The sequence below is a fragment of the Ananas comosus genome, linkage group 4, assembly GCF_001540865.1.
Source record: "Ananas comosus cultivar F153 linkage group 4, ASM154086v1, whole genome shotgun sequence".
NCBI lineage: Eukaryota > Viridiplantae > Streptophyta > Magnoliopsida > Poales > Bromeliaceae > Ananas > Ananas comosus.
The window spans coordinates 15,395,382-15,418,771 of NC_033624.1; the positions used below are offsets into that span (position 1 = coordinate 15,395,382).

Consider the following 23,390-nt stretch of genomic DNA (forward strand, 5'->3'; position numbering starts at 1 on the left):
GTAGGTAGTAGACAATAAAGAGAAGATTTGAACCTGGAAAATAATCTATACTGTAAACTTCAGCAAACAGAGTCCCAGACATAGAGAGTAATTTCCTTTTTTCTTCTATTTTTCCAGCTATTTGCAAGTCTAAGAACATTGCCAGTGCCCCGAGGGAAGTTTATGTAACCATCTAGAAATTAGTGAGGACTAGCCAATTAACTTATGGTGCTTCAATTCGTAGGGCATTCCGTTTATTTTGAGCTGTCGAGATGCATGAACTCGATGATCACTGAAAGAAACTCTCCACGACCGGGCCGTAGATGACAGCCTGACTGTTGATCTGTAGGACCAGGACGTAATCGCCTCCACCAACTCACGGCCGCTTACTGAGAGTACAGTATTCCGGTCATCCTGCACGGTCAACTGGCCTCGGTGGTTGAGCCTGGAATGGCTGCCAGCCCCTCCCGCCGGTCGGTGACTGCCATATCATCCCAAGCAAGCTCGTGATGAGAGTGAGACCGCAGTCATTGCTCATCATGAGCTCGCTGCCCCTCGACTGCTGCATCTGTCCGTCATGCAGTATCTGCCCCGAGAACAGCACGCTGCGGCCCACCCGCATGTAGACATTCTCTGGAAACTCTCTGCTGTCCGTTAGGAATGGGAAGTAGAGCGTGGCCGAGACGGCGGGGCCGTAGATGGAGACTTGGCCGTCTGGCCTCACTACCGCTGCATACCTGATGAATAGGGAAGAATTTAACCAATCAAGCAATCTTGGAAAAACATGTTTGCCATTGTGTATTTTGATAGCTCAAGCTTTCAAAGAAATTGGTTGTTTTGCATCGTACCTGCCCCGAGGTGTTTTGGACTTGAGCTCGGAGGTCCAAAGAGTGGAACCATTGTCGTCGCTCACGACGAACTGGCCATGGTTGTTGAGGGTGACCATGCAGTTGCCAACGTTGCTGCGACCGTCGGAGAGGTAGTGGTGGCCATTCAAACTACTAGTTTGAAAAGCAATTAAATATACAAAGTGTGATTAGCTAATATTTTTCTGTCAACCAATCGATATATTTCTTCCACTATCGAAAATTCCTAATTCATAGAGCTAGCTTTTGTGGTTCCGTAATTTGACTGGTTGATGATAACAGTGCATTACTTGATGTCGAAATCCTTTCTCTTTTTTTTTTTTCAAAGTAAACAGGGAATATTCCTATTTTCAGACAAATCCTGTCTTAATCGATCATCTTGCTTGTTGATTCTTCAACATCTGATGCATATTCACTCTGACTCCTCAAGCAAAAAAAAAAAAAAAAATCCACAACATATCTTTTCTCGCTTTGATTGTGTAGTTTTGTTCAAATTTAAATCGACTATACAATGACGAATGATTGCGCGTTAAGTTGTAAGTTCCATTTCTTCAATGTTTTCCTTTAGTGTGCTGTATATAAGTTAGAAATTCATGTTAAAAATTACTAATACAAGAACATTAACAGTGCAGATGTATTTGCATTGGCCTTAGACATAGATGTCGTTGCCGATTGGACCAATGTACTAAGTTAAATTTGAGGACCAAATGAGGTTTGGCCCAACCCAAGATGTACTTAAGGCCCAAGAGCGAAAGTGGATATATGTACTTTGACGCCCAAAGTGCGTGCACATCAGGCTAAGCCCTCTGAGCATGGGCTATTTGGTCCTACTTAGCTATCAAATACTGTGGCAAGTACAGAGCAAAAGAAGCTTTTAAGCTACATAGCTGTACTACAAGTCTACAATCAGCCCAGGGAGAGAGAGAGAGAGAGAGAGAGGGGGAGAGAGAGAGAATTTATTCCTCTCAGCCTCCAACCTGAACATAGGCATCTAAAAAACTGAAAAGCCAAGGATCTCTTAATCAAGGATTATGCATTTCAGAACCTTTCAAAGGACAAAAGTTTTATATGCTCTCTTAAGTTTCCTACATCACAATTATTTCTGTCTAATTATCTACCTTTCTCATTCTCCACGGAGTAGCGTGCTTGAAAAGATTATCCTCGGTCACCTTATTGAGAGTAAAATCATTCTTCATTGTTTCATAGAATAACCACACAAAAAAAAAAGCCAATCAGAATTTTCCTTTGGATTTGCTTTCCTCTTTTCTCTTGTAAGAGCTCCGAGTTCAGATCTTCTATGCGAACTAGCACTGGGGAAAAAATTAAAAAGTGTATATTTTAAACTTAAAAAAGAAATAAAAGAGAGATTAAAAAAAGTTTCAGAAGGAAAAAAAAAAAAAAAACCCCGAGGATATTATACTCGCTGCCCCACTCCAGTGACTTTCTAGAAAATTCCCCCCAAGCGTGCTCTTCCCGCATCTCTCCGCGTTCGACCTCGTCCCCCTCTCCTTATTCCCCCTTCTCTCTCCCAAACTCTCTCTTTTCGTGTTCCTTTCGAGCCAAGAATCTCTTCCTTCTCCCTCCCCTCACATATTCTCTCTCTCTCTCTCTCTCTCTCTCTCTCTCTCTCTCTCTTATATATATATAATTCGCGCTTAGCTTTTGAAGATGCCGTGTGGTGGCTGGGCAACAGTTCTCCTCCGTTTCCGTCTAATCCTTTCCTTTCCATCCCAACCTCTCCTTTATCTCCCCCTCCCTTTCCATCTCCTCTCTCTCCTCCTCCTCCGCTCCCGAAGCCCCTTTTACACCGTGGTGGGTTCGCCACCCCTCGACCGGCGCCTCCAATGGCTTCCTCCAATTCCCGACATTCTCGCTCTTGCAATCACGGTAACACAAACCCTCGCTCCGTTGTTGTTTATCGTGTCGTTGCGATCGAAATTTTGATTCGTTCTGTTTAAGCTCACGTTGTTTGCCGTAACAATCTATGAATTCTGCTTGTATCGTTTGTCGTGAGAGATCGCAAGTGCTTGTCGGAGTTGTGTTAATTGCGACCGAGTGTGAGCTGAATTTAGTTAGGAATGAGGTTGGTGAGCCAATTCACAAGGAGGTCTTATGCTTGATGATGTTTGTTGTTTAAATCATCTGAGTGATTAGATGATATGGATGGATAGAAATTAAGATCACGGTAAAACAGAATGTTAGGGACAGTATGAGTCGACCATATTTGGAATGGGATTCTCACTAACTTGTTTTATTGTTTTCCTGTTACACATGAGATCTATCACTGGGCCATGGTAATCTGGAAGACGCACTATGTAGTTGTGCTTTTCTCTTTCTTTTAAATATAACTGTAGGGAGCTTCCCGGTTACTTTGAGCAGTGAAAAGCGCGTAGTGCTTTTGTTCACCGGATCGGCATCTTGTCATGTGGAAATGACTGAAGAAAATTATTGCTCCTAAGCTCCTGAAAATTTAATTGTTCTCTTGTGCTGTAGGTTTTTAACTTCTATTGAGACTAGGTGTCAAAAGATATGAAACTCATGTTAATGCAAGAATCAAGATTGTTTAGTTTCACTAACTAATGAAGTGAAGTGCTGCCCTCTTGAAAGGGGCTGCACTTAGGTGCGTCTTGCTCCTTAAAGACACATCATTTAAAAGAAAATGTCATCAGCAAGTTGTATTTTCAGCATTTTCCTCTTGACTGTGGTAGCTAATTCATTTTCCAACCAGGACATGCAACTGGATCACACAATGATAAAAGATCTTGCTTCATGAAGTGGCTTTGTAAGTTTTTCAAAGGAAGAAGCATTGGAGAATCAAATGGACGACGCCGAACAGTTACCGGGGATGAAGATATGTTATGGCATGGACCAATCAGATCAATGGTATATCTTCCTTTAGTTAAACCTAGAAAACCCATCTTAGACTGCTGAAAACCCATCTTAGGCTGCTCCAAGTTGTTCCAATTTAATCACATGATGAACCCATTAGTTGTAGTTCATACTAAGAGAAGTTCTATGGAGAATTTTTGTGGTTTCTTTTTTAAAATACTGATGCATGAGAATGCTCCAAGTTTTTGCCAGGATGATCAATCTAAAGCTGAGAATGAAGAACTAGATCGTGCAATTGCGCTTTCTCTTGCAGAGGATGCAAAAAACTCAAAGGGCGCGCGTGAAACTCTTCCGAATTTAAATGGTAAAAATGTAAAGAAACCCTCTGAATTATAGGTCATTATGAAAAAGAGTCCTCAAGTTTATTTTATTTTATTATCTTTTTGATTGACGCCCCTCGTTTGATTTGAGATTTTTCTGTTGGCTCCTTTGGTTCTTACATTAAACTTAACAGCTGCCCTTCTTTAGTTCATGGAATTGTGAATTCTGTTAACAGTTAATGTCTAATAGTCAACAAACCTGTAAATTTTAATGGGATCGGTAATTGAACTGAAGGAATAATTCAAGTATTCAACATTAAAATAAATGAAAACTTAGGAGTGACAATCAATCAGAAAATTGGGGGTCTATTTTAAAATGGACTACACTGAAGGGGATCTTTATACATTACTACCCAATTTAAATTCTAGTTCAGTGTACCTTTCTCTGTGTTCTCCATTTGAATGCTGTTGCCCAATTTTGGTTATATTCTTCCCATGATAAAGTATTTTGGAAATCCTTGCAGAGCAGAACGGACAAGGGAATATTGATGAAGATCTACCGAAAGCTACTCGAGAAAGCTTAAGCATGCCTCCCAATAATCCTTACGCTCCCTATAATCCTTATGCTCCCGTGCAGTTTTTACCAAGAGGGTATAGGTTTGTTTCTTTTGTGTACTAGTTCATGCAACATCTTGCTACTATACGTTCAAAATGGTACTGATAAAATCATATAATGCAGAGTTTGCGGTGGTTGTCACTGTGAAATAGGATATGGCCATTACTTAAGTTGCATGGGCACCTTTTGGCATCCCCAGTGCTTTCGTTGTTATGCTTGCGGTCATCCTATCCGTGAGACCGAGGTACATTTAGTGCTAAGCGACTTAGCTTGCTTTATTTTCTTTAACATGTCTCTTTGCTGTTCTTCTCTTCTTTTCTTTTTCGCTTTGGAGTGTTTATTTTGAAAGTCTCACTTTGTATATATTTTCAGTTTACTTTGTTAGGCACTGATCCTTACCACAAGTCATGCTATAAGGAGCTGCATCACCCAAAATGTGATGTCTGCCATCAATTTGTAAGAACCTTATTCACGTTGGCATATCTGTTGTTGGTGATTATCTAAAGTAACTATGTTGGTTTAATAATCCAAATTCAAGTTGCATTATCAAACTGTTTTACTGGATCACTGTCAGTTCAAACATCAATATTGATACTATCAATATGATATCCCATTTTTTTATGGTAGATGTGATATCCCGTTATCCATCTTTAATTGTTTCCAAATATTTATCTGTTACCATTTTAGGTCCGCTATAGTAAACAAAAAACACAATATTCTGAGTCATTCTTTGGAGTATTAGTGGATTTGGAACTAAGCAAGCTGACAACTGAGAAACTAGTCTAAAATTTTCTGGTAAATTTGATATTATTCAAGTTGCATTTTCAAACAGTTTCGCTGGACAACTGTCAGTTCAAACATCACTATTGATACTGTTAATATGATATCCCATTTTTTTATGGTAGATGTGATATCCCGTTATCCATCTTCATTGTTTCCAAATATTTATCTGTTACCATTTGAGGTCGGCTAAGTAAACAAAAAACTCAATATTCGGAGTCATTCTTTGGAGTATTAGTGAATTTGGAACTAAGCTGACAACTGAGAATCTAGTCTAAAATTTCCTGGTAAATTTGATATTATCAACAAGATACAATTAGATCATTTTAGAAGTTCTAGTTGAATGCTGCAAATAATGATTTACAAATAACTCTCATGATAGTCATGAAGTCACCGTCCCAAATGTAGTTCTCTCATCCTATTACTGACCAGATCTGCTATGGTTGTAGTTATATATGTATGTAGAACAAATATGCAAGTCGTGTTACGTGTCAATCTCAAAATATTATACCATTATTGGCTTTCCTTGGGCTCCCGACATGTTAATACGAAACAACTAGAAGCCTAGAAGTTACTAAAAAATGAATACGAGAAACAACCATAGATATGAAGAGCTAATTACTTCTCTATGTACTTCTGTAGATTCCAACGAACAGGTCTGGCTTAATTGAATACAGAGCTCATCCATTTTGGGGCCAGAAGTATTGTCCTTCACATGAACATGACGATACGCCTCGCTGTTGTAGCTGCGAGAGGATGGAGGCATGTATACAGCTTCAATGAAAACCACTTTTTTCTGATTACATCTACCTTTTTGAGAGAATTTACTTCCAAGTCATCTATAAATTTTACAATATTTTTCCTGGAATAATATCTCATAAGTTTTTTTTTAACCTTGATTGAAGTCGAGGAGTTTAAGATATATATCTTTGGGAGATGGGCGCAGTTTATGCCTAGAGTGTCTGGATTCTGCTGTCATGGATACTGGTGACTGTCAACCCCTATACCATTCTATCCGAGATTATTATGAAGGTATGAACATGAAATTAGATCAGCAGATTCCTATGTTATTGGTTGAAAGGCAAGCTCTAAATGAAGCCATGGAAGGAGAGAAAGATGTATGTATACCTTCAACTTTTTCTCTTGTATATCACTGGGCAATAAAATAAAATAAAAAAAGTGTTCTAAATTTTAATCTTGGTTTAGGGTCATCACCACATGCCTGAAACAAGGGGCCTATGCCTTTCTGAGGAGCAGACTGTCAGCAGTGTATATGTTCTGCCATAACACTTTTAGTGAGCCACAGTAATTTCCAAGGTCTTGCAGTAAATTCATGACACATTTCGGGTGTGTATGTGTTTGTGTGTTTACAGATATTTAAGAAACCAAAAATTGGGGCCAATCGAATTTTGGACATGAGAACGCACCCACAGAAGTTAATTCGGAAATGTGAAGTCACAGCCATTCTTGTTCTATATGGCCTTCCTAGGTCAGTTTCACTCATGACGCCATATTTGATCGCGATATTTTCGTTCAAGAACTAGTTACATTGACGTATTCAGCTATTCCTAGTTCTTATTACCAATGTCCTCAAGACTACAGGACTGGCATATTCAGCTGTATTATTGTGAATGATCCTCGTGTTCTAGTGAATTATTCAACTATCCGATGAATGAAAGTTAGTGACTATATTCTGGTATGCTGTACACAGGCTGTTAACAGGCTCCATTCTTGCTCATGAATTGATGCACGGGTGGTTACGCCTTAAAGGTATGCCTTAACTTTTTGCTATTGCATAATTGCAAACAACACTGCACAAGCAGAAAGCCTTGTCGTTCTTTCATTTTCTTTTCTTTTCTTTTGAAAGTTGAGCTAATTCCATCAAATCAAAAGAAAACAAGCTAAAGAATGCGAACCCTTATGGAGCAACATGGTTTCCTCCCAATTTGCATTTATTGCCAGCTTTTTTATGTTAAATTATAGTTAAAATTACTTATTTTTGTGCCCCTTTACTGCAATCTGTATGCATTGCTCACCTTTGTGACCCCTAGTATAAAATCATTGATTTTCCTTGCAACCCTTTTTGAGAAGATTCTCTGCTTACAAAATTTATTAGTTTCATTCGAATCCTTCAACTTATCTCAACTTCGATATCAGATTCTTTTCATGGTTTAGTGATGATAATTGTTTTGTTCATGAGTGATTTTACATTTTCCTTGCCAAATTAGGCTATCGCAACTTAAGTCCTGAAGTGGAGGAAGGTATCTGCCAGGTTCTCTCCTACATGTGGCTTGAATCTGAGGTGATGCCGGGATCAAGAAGCATGCCATCCTCATCAACGTACGCCTCGTCTTCGTCCTCCTCTTCGGGGCCGTCACTCAAGAAAGCAGGGAAATCTGATATTGAGAAGAAACTCGGTGAGTTCTTCATGCATCAAATCGCTAATGATACTTCATCCGCCTATGGGGAGGGTTTCAGAGCAGCTAATGCGGCTGTTAATAAGTACGGGCTACGCAGCACCCTTGATCATATACGCATAACAGGACACTTTCCTGTGTGAAAAACAATTCTTTCTGCTGCTTGGAGTAATGGTACATTTTGAAAACACTTACTACCCCTTCCAAAGATGAGAAGTTGCAGAAGATTGGAACAATACCCCTTTTATATTTCAAGGGGCTCCTGTTACTTGTTACTTTGTCTTTCAATTAAAATAACCAGTTCTCTTTGACTGCACTTGTGGTTGATCCTTGTCGCCAATGGCTAGATCGCATTGACAGTTAAGTTTAACAACTGATGGAGGGTTAAGAATCGCAGATGATGTCGTCCTACATTATATGCAATGGTTATGGTGTTTTTAATATGTGAAAGACAGGTATTCCAGTTGGTAATTCGATACAAGTATTTGTTAGATCAGCAGGTTACCCGTTACAGGAGTAAGCTCATATGAACTCAATTATGCAAAATTTTAGGGATACTAGGTGTGGATATTATTAAGATTGTTGTGATATAATCCCTGTCAATTAGCTGACATCATCTTGATAATGTCGCACTCCTACGTTTTGAGGTTTGTAATATCCTGAAATAACTAAGACTCAATGACCAAATAACCCCCCATTAGGTTCAAGTACTTCCTAAGCAATTAAGTTTAAGCTAGTACGAATCTTTTAAAAATAGAATGGATGCTTTTGTGATGGTTCTTCTATTATAACGAAGCATCATGGATTTTATTCTAATACCTACGTTGTTAGTGTTACGATAGGGATCATTTTAATGCGTTTCATGTCCTATCAGGATAGTCCAATTATCGCTAAATCTAGAATTAGGATGCAATACACCCGAGTAATGGATGTTTGAAATAGAGTCCATCTTTAATCGCACGCACAGCCATGCACCCAGGATGTAATATACCGAGTAATGGATTTATTGAAAATAAAGTACATCTTTAATCGGACACAAAATTAAAAAAAAAAAAAAAAAAAAAAAAAAAAAAAAAAAAAAGGCGTTCCATAAATGGGTCCGAACACTGAGCCACGAACTAAAGGGCCCATTTATTGGGGGCCGAATAACGGCCTAGGGTTAAGTCTATTTATGGTAAATTTCGGGACCCACCTAAAAGGTAAATTTTCAGTGTTGGCGAGAACTATCCGAAACCTAGCGGGCTCGTGATATGGCCTTCATCCCAGCGATACGCTCACCATCACGTCTGCGTAACCCCGACGCTTTGTACGCAAGAATCCACGAAAAGAATTATTTTGAGCCACACGAGACGATTAGTGCAGGGAGGTGAGCTCACTGCAGGTGACCGCACTCGGAAAACCGCACCAAAATATAGCCCGGCCCAATAAGTCAATTGACTAGCGACTAAACGCCGCCCAAGATCGGACCGACTGTCGGTGCCAATGGGCCGAACTAATTGACAGACCCAATAGATCGAATGAGCCTTATATTGCTCAACCACAGCCCAAAGGGTCAAGGGCGCCGCAATGAAATGGGCCTTCTAAAGAGCCCAAACTTGCTCATTTTGAGTGCACGTTCGAACGGTGTACTACTAGAACAGTGGATTCAATCCGGCCTGACAAAATTGTCGGGTCCACTCCATACAGACTCCTATAATACTCGGCCCATTTCGACTAGTTTTTTACTCTAGCAAAGCACCCAACACATCTAAAAAACTAAAACTGAAGAAGTTTGTGGTTTGATAAATACGAAGAGGCCTGCTTAAAAAAATGAATACATTTTCCGCACCAGCAATTGCAAAACTTGCTCGCATCTGAATCCTTGTAAAGAGAAAGACCTGCGTTTGACTTCACCAATTAAACATCATTTCCCTGCACAATTGGTCATCAACTTTCTCAAGTAGAATATCTTTCTTTTTACCTCTTCTTACTTTGGAACATATCTCCTGGACAAAAAATCATCAACAAATTAGTGTATGGCACGAAGGTTTGTTAATTTAGCTAACTTTAATAGCCCAAATCCTAAATTAGGAGGCCTATTTAAAAATGGAATTTGCTGAAGGGTCTTAATTCATTCCGATTGCCCGATGTTTGAGATTTAAAAGTCCAGAGTAGACTTTTAATAAAAAGATGAATAAAAGGAGAGCCCATCACCTGTCGCGTGGCCCAGTTTTTGATGAGTCCAAAGGGCCCATATGGCGGCCCAGGCCTGCATTTTCCAAGTCTACGTTTGGTGAGTTTCGAGACATGCCTAAAAAGGAAATTTGTCAGTTTAGATGGGACAATCCACTAATCGAAAGGGAAAACACCCGTAACGTGTCATCATATGATACCGCCTCGTACGCAGCATTGACCGCGATACGCTCACCTCCATGTACAAATAACCCCGACGTTTTGTGAGCAGCAGTCCACGAAAAAAAATATTTTGAAGGAAACGAGGCGATTAGTGCGGGAGGGTGAGCACAATGGCGGTGACCGGATCCGAAAAGCCCAGCCCAATAACTCAATCGACCAGCGAATCATCAGTGGCCCAATATCCCAGCGGTACGCTCACCGCCACGTGCGCATAACCCCAGCGTTTTGAGCGCAACGATCCACCAAAATAATTATTCTGAAGCAAACGAGGCGGCTTGTGCGGGAGGGTGAGCTCACCGAGAGTGCCCGGACTCCGAAGCTGTAACGAAATATACCCCGGCCCAATAAGCTCAATTGGCTGGAGAGTTGATGTGGCCCAACGGCGGCCCAATTCTCGGGGCCATATGGGCCGCCAATAATTGTCGCGCCCAATCGGGCGGTCTCATCGCTAAAGCACAGCCCAACGAGTCTAGGCGCAGTGAGATGGACCTTCTTAAGAGCCCAAACTTGCTCGTTTTGAACACGTTTGAACTTAAAAATATACGGCCTCAATGGCCATGAATTAATTATACACAAAATCTTATTTTTTATTTCATTTAATTTATTTTATTGGAGTTGCCTAGGTAGATAATCTCGGTGCAGGATGTCTCGATTCCAACCGGCAACTACTAACCAATAATAAAACCATTAGAGTGAACTGTTTCTTTTGCTTAACAAAATAAATAAAACCCAAATTGAAAACTTTAGAAATTCAGAAAGAAGTATAAAAAAAGAGTTGAGCCAGCACAAAATGGCCTGCAGCTTGAGGGACCAGCTTTCGGGGGCCAACCAACATTTTCCTATTTTCACTAACAATGATTAAATTCAAATTTTCTAATTTAATAATTTTAGCCAATCAAATTAAAATACTTATAAAATACCCACTAAAGCACCGGAAAAACCAAGATTGAAAAGTACGTGCCAAAGAACAACAGTGACAAATTAAAAAGACGCATAACTGTTAGACATCTGGGACACATAACTTCAAAAGATCCAATAATACATCTATACAGGTAAAATGAAACTTTCGCTTTCCTTTTGTTTTCTTTGTTTTGTTTTTTTTCCTTTTCCGTGGCAGCAATTGCAAAACTCGCCACCATCTGAATACTCAAAGACAAGCAACGAAATCAGCCCTAAAGTCCTAAGAGAAGCTCAACACGCAGGTGTGACTAACAGTAATCAAAGATGAAAATTATGTAAGCTGGAAGTAATAAGATCTCAACGCTAGTCATCAGCAGGCACGGCAGAAAGGAAGGATTTGAGGGTCTCATAGGTCATGAAAACAATGCCGACGCTTGGTACGACTTTGTAGTACTCAGGCAGGATACCTCTGTACAAACCCCTATAGCCTTCTGTGCGGACGATGTGCCCGAAAGTGCCAAACAAGCCTGAGTTGTACACGCGTGCCCTTCCAGCCACCCCTTCCAATTGCATTCGCCGTCTCACTAGGTCCAATGGAAATGTAACTGCAACATCATAGCATGTTAAAATTGAGAACATAATGAACAACAACAGATTGTACAGATCATTGCACGGTTACAAACGTTTAATTCCTAGAGCTATATAGCAGCAATGGTATCAGCTCGCTTAGGTTGCAGGTGACTCACCAACAAGCTACACATGAGTTTCAGGAACAATTAAATAAATTGGCCTATAGAGTAGAAGTCTAGAAACCAAAAAAAATCAATAACCTGCACCATTGGGAATAGATTATGGACCACAATCCTAACTAGGCCCAAATCTAACCTATTACTGAATTAAATTTGCTAAATTTCTAACTGAAAGTGGTGCTGGAGTAATGCAATATCTTGAAATTTACATTAAGCTAGATCAAACTTGAAATATGAAATTTTGGCCTGACCACACCTTTTAGTTGTATCCGTCATTAAAGGGTATGTGCCCTAAGTAATTATCATATTTTTCTAATCATCTGAATCTTAGTTGTATCCATCATTAGAGGGTATGTGACCTAAGTAATTATTATATTTTTCTAATCATCTGAATCCCTTCCACATTTAACTCTTGATTTAGTTCACTTGTAGATTCTAGGATTTCTTTACTCCAGAAAAACCGAGTCAACTGATTGTCAACAATTTCAAAGGAAATATATAAGACAATTTCAAAAATCAAGATCTAAAGCTAAAAGGAAATAAATAAGACAATTTCTAAAATCAAGATCTAAAGCTAAATATCATCGATACTACCAATACTAATCACAATGCTTGGTAGAGGTCAACCACATCTCATGAATAGCAAGTAAGAAGGTCAAACTCTGCAACTACAATATGCTGTTTATCTAATGACTCAATAAACATTCTCAACATCTCTACCGCAAAATACATTAACGGTCAAACACTCTCTATTTAAAGATGGAAAAGTAAGCAAAGACTTGAAAGGGCAAATCATCACAAAGGACAGAAGCTTATAGAGATTGTCACATAATAGAAGTGATGGGCAATGACATTATAAAGGTTCAAACCTTATGCGACCTTGACACTTTCAAGTTCCTCGTTTATTGTCTTAATTACTATCATCATTTACTTTAGCGGCCGACTAGCAGGTTGTTCTCATAACATCTCTCCACTTTCTTTTTTGACTTCTCCAATTATCACTAGCTTGCACCAAGATCTAGAACTAAAATAAAATTGATATTAACTCCTCATTTTGAAGACTAACCAGACAATGATAGGCACTTATTACCCAACTAGGTTCACCAAGAAAATTAAAAACACATCGAAGTGAATAGCCCTGTGAAAAAGTGAAGCATGACACATATTCTAATATTTTAGAAGGTATTCTATCAACATATTTCGTGGATTTTTATCCTTCCTAATCTCAATTTTCCTCTCTAAGACAATATCAATCACCATTTCTCGACCTCAACTTTACAACTACTGTGTTTCCACCATGAGTTTCTACAAAAGCAATTAACATTATCCACAACGTAGGTAGAATTTATTAAGTAATCAATTACTTACTTGTCGATGATGCAATCCCAGACAGGCTTCCACAAGCCAAACTAACAAAGACAGGAGAATCCTGTGGTCTGCATATCAAAGCATTAATATAAACTTAATGCTCAGAAATAATTAAGACAAGTGTAATATATTAGGTTCCCTATTTACATATCAATACCTTTTTATTTGCCAATAAGATCTCAAAGTCTCATAAACAGAGAAGCTGATTGCTATACTAGGGCCAACTCCCTGTGGCACATAACAGTCAATGGCAAATACACATATAGACTGTAAGTAAGAAGAAACAGATATGCAGGCTTACCAATAATGTGGCTCCAAGACCCTTGTATAACCCTGTGACACCCTCGTCTCGGCAAATGGTATAAAGAGCATGCGATATGCCTCGGTAGTACATAGTTCTCGTCTAGGAAATCATACACCACACGAGTTAATCACAAGAAACCAAACAGATGAACAAATCTGCAGCCGACCACAATACTCCAGGGAAAATATCATATGATACGAACAATAAAACCATTTCAGTAAAAGATTTCCATGAAACAGTTGAAGCAAAATGGATGAATTGTGTAACTTCCGTAACGGAAATTAAAATCAGTGTACACTAAACTAAACCTTGAACTTGAAATAAGTAGATTACTACAAGCATCAAAGTAACATCTGTAGGAAAGACTTAATAGGTCTACCTCCGGTTTTGGCGCCTATATGAGGATATTGCATCATCCAAAATACATTGTTTTGCTGTGTTTGAAATGGTATTATCCTGTAGTTACTGTAACCATTAATTGCTGGTTAATCTTGTATATTGTAATTATTAGTGTGGGATGGAATGGAGCAGACAAAATCATCCAGTTCGGCTTCCAATTTCTTATAATTAATTAATTATTTAATGACTACTACATGTTGTTGATGAAAATTTATTTTGATAATTCTTCCCTTATTCTTGCACACGAAGTGTCATAATGGACTTTTCTTATGATAACTATTGTTACATACATTGGTTTGAGTGTCTTACCAATGTGTTGTCTTTGTATGCAGAATCTACCGTAAAAGCAGAAGTTCAATAAATGTTTGAGCTAAGAAATCTTGAAACTAGTGATTAAAAGTTCATATAACAGGTTGAATACTAAAAAAGAACAAGTACTCCAGCAGTTGAGTACATCTCATTGCTTGCAGACTCGCAGAACCATCTAATCACCTTCGCTAGCATTTAGACTAGACGAAAAGTCATTGCCAAGGATCAAACAGACTATCCACTAACCCTACCAGATGCAAGATTACAGAGCTTTCCGCCACTATTCATTGATTATGGAAAATAAACATTGCACAAGCGCAGGTGCTTCTGAGATGGGAGATAAGTCATGAGGACACTTCCATGAGACTCTCTCTATGATGCACATAACTACCTCAGCTTGTATAACCCCCTTTTTGACTCCTAATGTTTTGGTATAACCCAACTTATTATAATAATACGAAGTACATTTGTTCATGCTCTTCATACCCCACTTATTACAAGAACACGAAGAAAAGGTGTTCACGCTGTTCAACTGCGAAATTCATCACGATACTTAATAAGTGAATAAAATAACAACTAATCAAGCACACAAGTGGCAAAAGTCACCTGAGCCGCAAGGCGAGTTCTAACAAGGTCCAATGGGTAAGTGACAGAAGCAGCTGTTATTCCTGCCAACCCACCACCGAGCAATCGCACGCATACATCTGCGCTAACATAATCTCCATGCCTATCTAGACCAGGAAATAACTGCAGTAACTGAAAGATCAAAAATCAAACGAAAATTGTTATTGAAATGAACTTTAGAAGCAGCAAACTGTACTGAACGATTGGCTGAGAGAAATGTCCAACGAATTTTCAAGCTTACATGTTTGTAGCGCTCATACGTATAAAAACTAATTGATGAATAAGGCAGTCGGTGAGCGATTGTCACAAGATTTCCCTTCCAAAATGCTCTAAACCCTTCTTCATAAACAATGCGCGAAGCCTCGCGCCATATGCTAGGCTTGCTTAGTGTTGCAACATCAGAGTGCATGCCTTGGACCTACACAAATTAATATGACTTATGAGTAGAGATATCAAGTACCTACTATCAGCAATCTTCTAGCTTATGCTGTATATGAGCATTAGAAATGGCCAAAACCCCAAGAAGAAAGCAATCTAGTAGTTATAAAGGATATAAAAGTGCACAAAACACATAAAACACTCTTCACTGCCATGGCAAGTTAAATAGGGCCATACTATCCATTAAATCAACTGAGTCAAGAAAGATTGCTCCTCTACGTTCGATCGCCATAGAGGGGGAGAGAGAGAGAGAGAGAGAGAGAGAAGGGGAGAAGGGTTTGGAAAAAGGACCTGGAAGAGGATGGTGAGGCGAGCCAGGGGGGCGGTGCAGGTCTTGCTCACCGCTCCGGCGACCCCTCCGGCGAGGAGATGCGCCACCGTCCCGATCTGCGGCTGCTGCTGCAGCTGCTGCTTCTGCAGCTGGTGGTGGTGCGTCGAGTATCTCCGGCCTCCGCCGTCCACGGCGGCGGCGCCACCGTGGCTGGGCGCGATGGCCCTCTGAGCTCCGCCCTCCACCACCATCCCTACCCTCGCCTCCGTCTGCATCTCCGCCTCCTCTTCCTTATCCTCCTCCTCCTCCTCCCCAAATCAGCGCGTCGCTCGGAAGCCCTAGCCCTAAGATCAAGCAGCTCCGGCGCCCATCGAAACCCTCGGATCGGGGAGCAAAAACCCTAACGTGGTTGGAACCCTAGCTCTTCTCTCGGATGGAGGAGAGAGAATGATTTCGAACTATTTCCCTCCGAGTATTTGGAAATGGGAAGCTGAGAGAGAGAGAGAGAGAGAGAGAGAGAGAGCGTGCGATCTCCTACCTTTCCAATTGTGTTATTTGTTATTTTTTTAGAAAAAAGAAAAACTAAAAACCTCTATTTTCTTTGTGTTGCGTTCTACTCCTGGTCCACTGGAAGTATCCAGTGTCCCTCAAATAAGACGAAGTGCTCATCAAAAGGTTCGAACCTTAAAAGTGATTTGGACCGTCCGATTCGACGGGGAGCTTCGTGATTCCAGGGGAGCGGTGGAACGAGGAGTGGTGGATAAAACCCTAGAGACGCACAAAAGTTAAAAACCAACGCCATGGGGAAGAGCGCGAGTGGAAGCATATCCCTTGGCGCGAAGACGCGATTCAGGGTCGCTGCTTCGAATATTCCATTTCCCCCGCTTGTTGACGCTTACGCTGTCCATGTGGCAGATAAAGAGAGGTTCGCGCTGGGGTGCTTGCGGCTTGCGGAGGGCCACCTAACCCCACCAGTTTCTAGTGACGGGAAGAGTCGGTTTCGCACCGCCGTGGCGAGCCAAACCCAATAGGAAGAGAAGCCCACTTGATAATTCGGACGCTGAACTGGGCCTCATGTGGCCCATTAGTGGACTCGCAATCTAATGGCCCTAACTCATTTGAGAATCTTTAATGGGCTGGGCATCTTAGCGACATGGCTACTGTGGAAGTTGTGAACACTAGGGCCAGGAATGAGCATTTGATTGGTTTCTACCTCTAAAACTAGAGCGTTCTCGAATTGAAAGGAACGCCAAATTTGAACCAAAACTCCTTGTTTGATTTCGCAAGGAATGAAGGAATGTGGTGGAATTTTCTTTTAGTATAAATATGCACATTTTTTTTCTGTTAATTTTTTCATTTTTTGTTTGAGTGAAAACATGTGACTGGGCTTATTAGGGAATGACGCATTTGAACATATGATTATTTCTCGAAAGGGAGGAGAGCAAAGTGATCTGTTCCAGGACGCATTTGAATATATAAGCTCTTTATTTTCTAATTTTGACTGCCATATTGAAGTATAATTAACAAATTACTTTGATATTTAATGTGTGGCATACTATTTTTTAGAGCAGTATTATCTATATATTTAAAAGTTGGCATAAATCTCACACACTTCTTATTCTTGGACTGTGTGTGTAAGATTAAAACGCATTAGAGTTGGATGTAGAAGTACCATTTATTTAATTTCTTAATGAGTACTTGAAGCAGAGCAGCCAAAAGTAGCCAAGTTTCATTTTATGAAACACATAGCAACATGCCAATTATTCTCAAGCGTCCTAATTATACAACACATATCAACATGACAAACAACACTCCTTGGTAGTTTATTTATGCCCTTTGAGCAGACACACAGTACTGCATTCATTACAGCAACAGCTATCAGCCGGTCTTCAAGTCTTCACCATTCCGATAGTTAAGGCAGAGTATAACCTTCAAAGTTCAAAACAAAGAAAGAAAGAAAGAAAAAGAGTGTTAGATGGGAAGTTTCAGGGGGAAAAAAAAAACCCTAAAATATTTTGATATATAGCTACTGTACAATCCCTATATTGCTGATTGATTTTTGTACTAGCATTCAAATACTATAATCCTTAAAGGCTCGAACTTTTCCTTATATTGCACTTAGTTCGTGACAATTTAAGATAAAGTGCATGTTTCTAAAATATCTGATGAGTGAAGAGTCGGGAACATTTTGAATTTGCCGCCAAAGGTTTAGGGATAAAGCCTCTGTAACACCCACCTCCACATTTGTATCCGACAGGGCGATCTACCAGGTTGCAGCGCTTAGGGATGGTTATGGCCACTTCAGGCTTGACTCCTGCGCTCTTGGCGGTCTCCGACAGCATGACGGCGCAGAGGCAGCCGGGATTCTGGCCGAGTGTGTGCACCTCCGAGCAGCACCGGTCTGAAACATCGGCCTGCGGATCCTGCGACGCGGACGCGCACGGTGCGAGCCGCAATGCCAAACGGTCCGGAGAAACTCTCCCGCATTCTCCAGCACCCTCGACCCCTTTCTCAGCTGTGATGGTAAAGATCATGAGCAGAAAGAAAGAGAGCAGGCAAAGAGACTTCATCATAGTAGGCTTCTTGTTGCTACTTCTTTTGCTGCGGAATAGGATGGCCAAATGATGGGGTATTTAAACTGGTAGAAAAATGTTATTCGTGGGTATTGTTTGTGGCACTAGACCACCGTGGACACATCATAGCCATTATAATCCTATTGGAGGAAGCACTTCACGTCTAGGCCGGTTTGTGTCCCAGCACTAACGGGCCATCCAATGGGATTGAGCAAGATCAGTTTAATTCACAGTGCTTAGTGGAGTATATTGTATTAATTTCTATCCTGGATGCACAGATAAGCAAATGACATCTTTGGAGCACTCGCAATATTTTATTTAGTAGTCCTGTTGAAGCAGCCTCGCTTTCCGTGTCTCCAAAATCTTACACAAGGACTTCCCAGAAGAATCATCTGACTTACTAAACTTAGGCCCCGTTTGGATCGCGGGATAAGCGGGGATAACGAAAGTTATCCCCGCTATTCCGCCAAACGGGGTGAAATTTGGCCGGTATATTTTATCCCGGTCAAACCTTGCTATTCTCGGTTATCCCGGAATAGCAAGGGATTTGCTATTCGACCATTTTGGTGGAATAGTGCTATTCCAATGCTTAATTTCAAACTTAATTAAACTTATAAATTGAATTAAACTAAATTATATAAATATAATATGTTATATATTATAATACATTATTTTTATTATAAAATTATTAATTGTACTCTATTAATACATATTATTTATATTTAAATATTATAATAAAATTTATAATAAATTATATTTAAATATTATAATAAATTCTTTTTATTAAATTTAAATTTAAGTAGAATTTTTAAAAAATTTATAAATTTATTATAATAAATTATTTTTATTAATTGTTCCCACCACTATTCTTATTTTAAAATTTTAAAAATTAAAAATTTAAATTTTTAAAATTTATAATTTATAATCTCAAAATTAAAGTTTAAAATTTAAATTATAAATTTTAAATTTTAAATTTAAATTTTGATATTTTAAATTTTTAAAATTTAAAATTTGATATTTTATTTTTTTTTTAAAATTTAAATATGATCTTAAATTTAAAGTTTGAAATTTAAAATTTAAAATTTTGAATTTAAAATTTGAGATTTTAAATTTTAAAGTTAAAATTTTAAATTTAGAAATATAAATTTAAAAATTTAAAAATTCAAATTTAAATATAATAAGTGGATAATATCATTATTTTTTATTTACAAAACCCATTATCTTTCTTATTCCATCTTACCAAACCAAACGCTATTTTTTTTATTCCAAGAATATAACCCAATTTTCATCCAAACGCAAAATTGATCTAATCCTCGCTTATATCTCAATTTATACCTATCCCTGGAATAGTCACTTTTTCCTTATCCCCGAACCAAACGATACCTTAGAGATAATTGGAAAACATTGCTAGTGAATCATGTGTTGCAATAATGGTCACTGTGTTTGTTTTTTCAGAAAAACGTGGTGAACTACTTGGAAATTAATCATCTATAGCATTAAAAATCGTGATTTAGGATTGTGCTCTGAGGATCTAATTCAGTAAATGTTAGATCTTGCAGTTGTGTCTGCTCAGCGCTCATAGAGCCAAATATCCACAGTAAGTGTGTTAGGCCTAGTTGTGAGCACCATTCACTCAACAATCAACTTCTTGTGCCGGTATTATTTTCTTAGAAAAGTTTATTTAGTTAAAATTCATTGTTTAATTCTGTTATACCATGCTCTATCTCCGGCAGCTAAAACGGAAGTACTTCATCAGATGCTCTCCACTCTCCAGACTCTCTCTAGGTATCTGTTTTCTTCCGTGAGCACGGACTTCAATTCTGAATCAAATAAATCCATTTTATTCTTCTCCTTAGCTCATTTCCCAACTGAACTAGCTCCATACACGCTGAATGTTTCTCCACTAATTTATCGTAATAAAGTTCCCTCGATTAATTTTAGCTTGAGCTTGTTGGTGTTATACTGTCATGGGTAGAGCCGTAGAGGCGTTAGTTGTTAAGCAAGTATTGAAAGGAATTTGATTTTTCTTTTTTTTTTTTTCCGTGTCTGTTGAGCTCAGATTCAAGTATCAACTGGCGCTGTACCCCATATGAGCAAAGCTTTTAAAAGGGTTCTCCTACTCTTCGCAACCAATTAAGTTACTCATGTATCAGAGCTTAGCGAAACGAGAAAGGCTTCATAACATCAACGGGAACCTGTGAGAAAACAAGACACTACATGGAATGAGTGAATGCGTGGAACACGATGATGGTGTAGATGACCATCCCAGTCGGTATCAGCGTGACGAGGGACACGACGGCCCCGGAGGATGCCGCAGCGGAGAGGCCGCACCCGATCCTGCCGAGCTTACTCTGTACCACGTTGACAAGGCCCAGCATGAGGAACCCGCACCCGATCATGGACCCCAGCGCGGACGCCACCATCCCTGCACGGAGCATTGTCCTGTCGATGCGTGCTGTGCGCGCGCCGTGCTGGTGCACCTGGCGCATTCCCTGCTTCAGCGCCAGCGCCACCAGGCTAGAAAACAGGAACAATGCGAAAGCGAACACGTGGTACGACACCAGGTTGTTCGCCACCTGAGCCCCCACGGTGCACCCGGAAGATACGAGACCACCTCCGCTACTGCTTCCGGTACCGTTCGAGAGGCCTACGGAGAGACCCGCAAAGACGGCGCCGGTGAATAGAGAATTGTGGCTGATGATGCCATCTAAAGCAGTGTTGTCGATCTGCGTCTCGCCGGGGCTCAGCATGCTGCCGCTATTGCTGTTGTCGGCGTCGTGGGCATGGCGTGGGCGGCGGGTGTGCTCGCGGATGTCGCCCTCGGCCATGGCGTGTGAGACAGATGGGGAGCAGGGAAGCTACTGATATAAATATATGCGCGTGGGGGTTGATGAATTTGGCAATCCGGGGTGGAAAAAAAGTGGAGTTGGAGGGAAAAAATCGTTTGAAATTCGTACACAAGTGGTTCCTACGGTGGTTGAGTTGAGTGTGGCAGTGGAGTGCGAGTCCAATACTATGCAACCAAATAATATTATTAAATACACAACGAGTTGTATCTTCATGGTCATGGTCACGTATTCCTTAGAAATTAGAAGGCCTATGGACCTGCAGGCTATATATTAGACCAACTGGGGTAATTTCTTGCAAGCGTCCTTCGGATGATGCTGCTATAGTAAGTAACATTTTAGGTAACCAACCAGATTAATTAAATGTTGAATAACTTATCACGAGAAAAACAACTCGTTGGCTAATTTAGAATCAATTCGGCGGCATCATTAGAAAAAAGCAAAAAAAGAAAGATAACGTTACTTATCGTATAACATAACATATGCCTCCTCAGAGACAATAAAGCGTCTTTGTTTCAGACTTTCAACAGGCTCAGGACACTATCATTCGAGTTTTTTGAGTTAAAAAGGCATGTAGTTTTAGTGGATCCTGACTCTCAAAAGCAAATTTCTCAGTGACATATGCAAAGGATCTGACGAGTAAAGAGCGCGGACTTCGGGCCCCTAACTCCAGTACCGAGCGCGAAGCAGAAGATTATGAGTTTCCAGTTTTGCATCAGCACATCTAAAGAACCTGATAAAGGACACAATCGCTCATCTGCGGCTCTTCTCCTCTATGTGTGATCGAAGCTGAATCTTAATTTATTGTAAAAAAAAAGTAGCTATCATGTTGCCTAATCATTCTTCCTCCGGCCCCCAAATGGCCAAGGCGATGAACCTTCGTTCTCCAAATTTGGAACTGATTACGCAAACGCATTATCGAGTCTCGATATGCATACCAACGTTTAGAATGTTTAGTGAAATGTTGCAAATCGAGGTTAAAGAACATTGCTGCTCAGTTCCATTCATCTGCTCTGCTGCACTACGCGGACATAAAACACAAGTAGCGATTATTCTCCTAACTAATCGCCCCTACAGATCTGAAAATACAAGGAAAAAAACAAACAAAAAAAAAAGCAACACCAAAAAAAAAAAAAAAAAAAAAATCTTATTTTAGCTTTTGGACGGAGGAGGAGGGTGGGTGTTAGGCTGGGCCTCCGCGTCGACGGGGCCAGAGCCCTTGGCGAAGATCCCGGACCTGGCGAACAGAAACCCTAGGGCGTGTCCCACGATGGCGGCGATGAGGACTCCGACGTTGAAGGACATGACGGCGAGCATGACCAAGTAAGCGATCCCCATCCGCGCGGCGTGGAGGAGCGTGAGGAGCGCCGCGGCGAGGGGGCCGGATCCGGGGCGCGCGAGGCGTCCGGACGCGGCGGAGAAGGCCTCGGCGAGCGCGGCGAGGGCGAGCACGAAGACGAGGGAGGCGACGTACATGCCGAGGCCGCGGTCGCCGGGCCAATCGGAGAAGAGCACCTGGACGCGCTTCCCCCAGAAGAAGGTCATGTGCATCATCATCATCTTACCGTTACCCCCCATGCCGTCGTCGCTGGGCATGGGCGTGGGCATGCTCATGCTCGATGGTGGCGGAGGCATTGGCATGGGCATGCCCATCCCATCCCCCATGCCGCTTCCTCCCCCCATTGCCATCTCCCCGACGAGAAAGAAGAGTAAAGCAGAGAGAGAGAGAGATTAGCGATCAATTTGTTGTTGGTTAGTCGTAACTATCCGTGTTTACTATATATTTCCTCTGGCGATACCTGACATGTGGCGCTCTTGTTCATCACGCATTCCTATGGTTTTGGTAGTTTGTTACGCTTTGCCGTTTAGGAGTGATGGACGGCTCTGATTGAGTGTTGGGGGTAAAAAAAAAAAAAAAAAAAAACAAGCAAAGCTGGTGTTGAAGCTCTGGCGCCATGCTTGGGCCACAAACGGACGCGAGCTAAAAACGGGAAAGAAACAAACGGGAAGTCGCTGTCATTGGGCTGGGCCTGGGCCCACACTAGGCTGGCTCTGTTAATTCGGGTAATACTATAGCGAGGCGGATGCCGCCCCTTGCGCACTACGCGTCTATCTATTCCTATTCGGTTAGATAATAACGCACAACGAGTAATCATTCACGGTCCATGCAACATAGGTGTGACAAAATGATCTTTTCTTTCGTTGACAACCTTGCACCAGATACAGCGAATTTTGTAGTCCGGTTATAGGCCGGGTTCAAGGAAAAATTCTAAACACCAGTGCCATACGAGAGGAGCTGGTGCAATTTATGGTGGGGGCCAGGCCCAGCAGTTTTTTATTTAGTGCATTATATTTGTCTTTTGTGCATCCAACAGTGGTCTGGGGACTTGAAGTGCGCTGTTCAATGC

The 23,390-nt window shown here is 40.7% G+C and overlaps 6 protein-coding genes across 8 annotated transcripts; 1 reads left to right on the top strand and 5 right to left on the bottom strand.

The window, feature by feature from the left end:
• LOC109709253 (mannose-specific lectin 3-like) lies at nucleotides 42–2,462 on the bottom strand. Its single transcript, XM_020231389.1, has 4 exons — nucleotides 2,266–2,462; nucleotides 1,964–2,155; nucleotides 828–977; nucleotides 42–716 (listed from the first exon to the last, which is right to left on the bottom strand). Exons 3-4 carry the CDS (start codon nucleotides 923–925, stop codon nucleotides 389–391), a joined length of 426 nt encoding a protein of 141 aa, XP_020086978.1. The 5' UTR covers nucleotides 926–977; nucleotides 1,964–2,155; nucleotides 2,266–2,462; the 3' UTR covers nucleotides 42–388.
• On the top strand, nucleotides 2,462–8,123 carry LOC109709251 (protein DA1-related 2). 3 transcript variants are annotated; one of them, XM_020231387.1, is made up of 12 exons: nucleotides 2,462–2,732; nucleotides 3,574–3,728; nucleotides 3,917–4,038; nucleotides 4,519–4,651; nucleotides 4,734–4,854; nucleotides 4,983–5,066; nucleotides 6,033–6,152; nucleotides 6,296–6,508; nucleotides 6,597–6,659; nucleotides 6,764–6,879; nucleotides 7,102–7,160; nucleotides 7,619–8,123. In XM_020231387.1, exons 2-12 carry the CDS (start codon nucleotides 3,664–3,666, stop codon nucleotides 7,948–7,950), a joined length of 1,428 nt encoding a protein of 475 aa, XP_020086976.1. In that variant the 5' UTR covers nucleotides 2,462–2,732; nucleotides 3,574–3,663; the 3' UTR covers nucleotides 7,951–8,123. The 3 variants fall into 3 exon arrangements, with proteins under 3 accessions (XP_020086976.1, XP_020086974.1, XP_020086975.1); XM_020231385.1 differs by having other exon boundaries at nucleotides 3,927–4,038; XM_020231386.1 differs by having other exon boundaries at nucleotides 3,927–4,038; nucleotides 4,519–4,645.
• LOC109709412 (mitochondrial coenzyme A transporter SLC25A42-like) lies at nucleotides 11,162–15,853 on the bottom strand (the record flags this gene model as incomplete). The annotated part of the gene is given in 7 exon segments (XM_020231649.1): nucleotides 11,162–11,706; nucleotides 13,219–13,286; nucleotides 13,376–13,446; nucleotides 13,520–13,621; nucleotides 14,837–14,986; nucleotides 15,096–15,272; nucleotides 15,584–15,853. Coding segments are annotated over 7 exon segments (1,080 nt in total), but the record flags the coding sequence as incomplete, so codon positions are not given.
• Nucleotides 17,225–18,171, bottom strand: LOC109709385. Its single transcript, XM_020231594.1, has 2 exons — nucleotides 17,800–18,171; nucleotides 17,225–17,492 (listed from the first exon to the last, which is right to left on the bottom strand). The coding sequence occupies exons 1-2, from the start codon at nucleotides 18,134–18,136 to the stop codon at nucleotides 17,476–17,478; spliced, it is 354 nt and encodes a 117-aa protein (XP_020087183.1). The 5' UTR covers nucleotides 18,137–18,171; the 3' UTR covers nucleotides 17,225–17,475.
• LOC109709650 lies at nucleotides 20,259–20,955 on the bottom strand. The gene has a single exon (XM_020231964.1). The coding sequence runs from the start codon at nucleotides 20,884–20,886 to the stop codon at nucleotides 20,350–20,352; it is 537 nt and encodes a 178-aa protein (XP_020087553.1). The 5' UTR covers nucleotides 20,887–20,955; the 3' UTR covers nucleotides 20,259–20,349.
• Nucleotides 21,960–22,746, bottom strand: LOC109708612 (copper transporter 6-like). Its single transcript, XM_020230419.1, has one exon. The coding sequence runs from the start codon at nucleotides 22,669–22,671 to the stop codon at nucleotides 22,135–22,137; it is 537 nt and encodes a 178-aa protein (XP_020086008.1). The 5' UTR covers nucleotides 22,672–22,746; the 3' UTR covers nucleotides 21,960–22,134.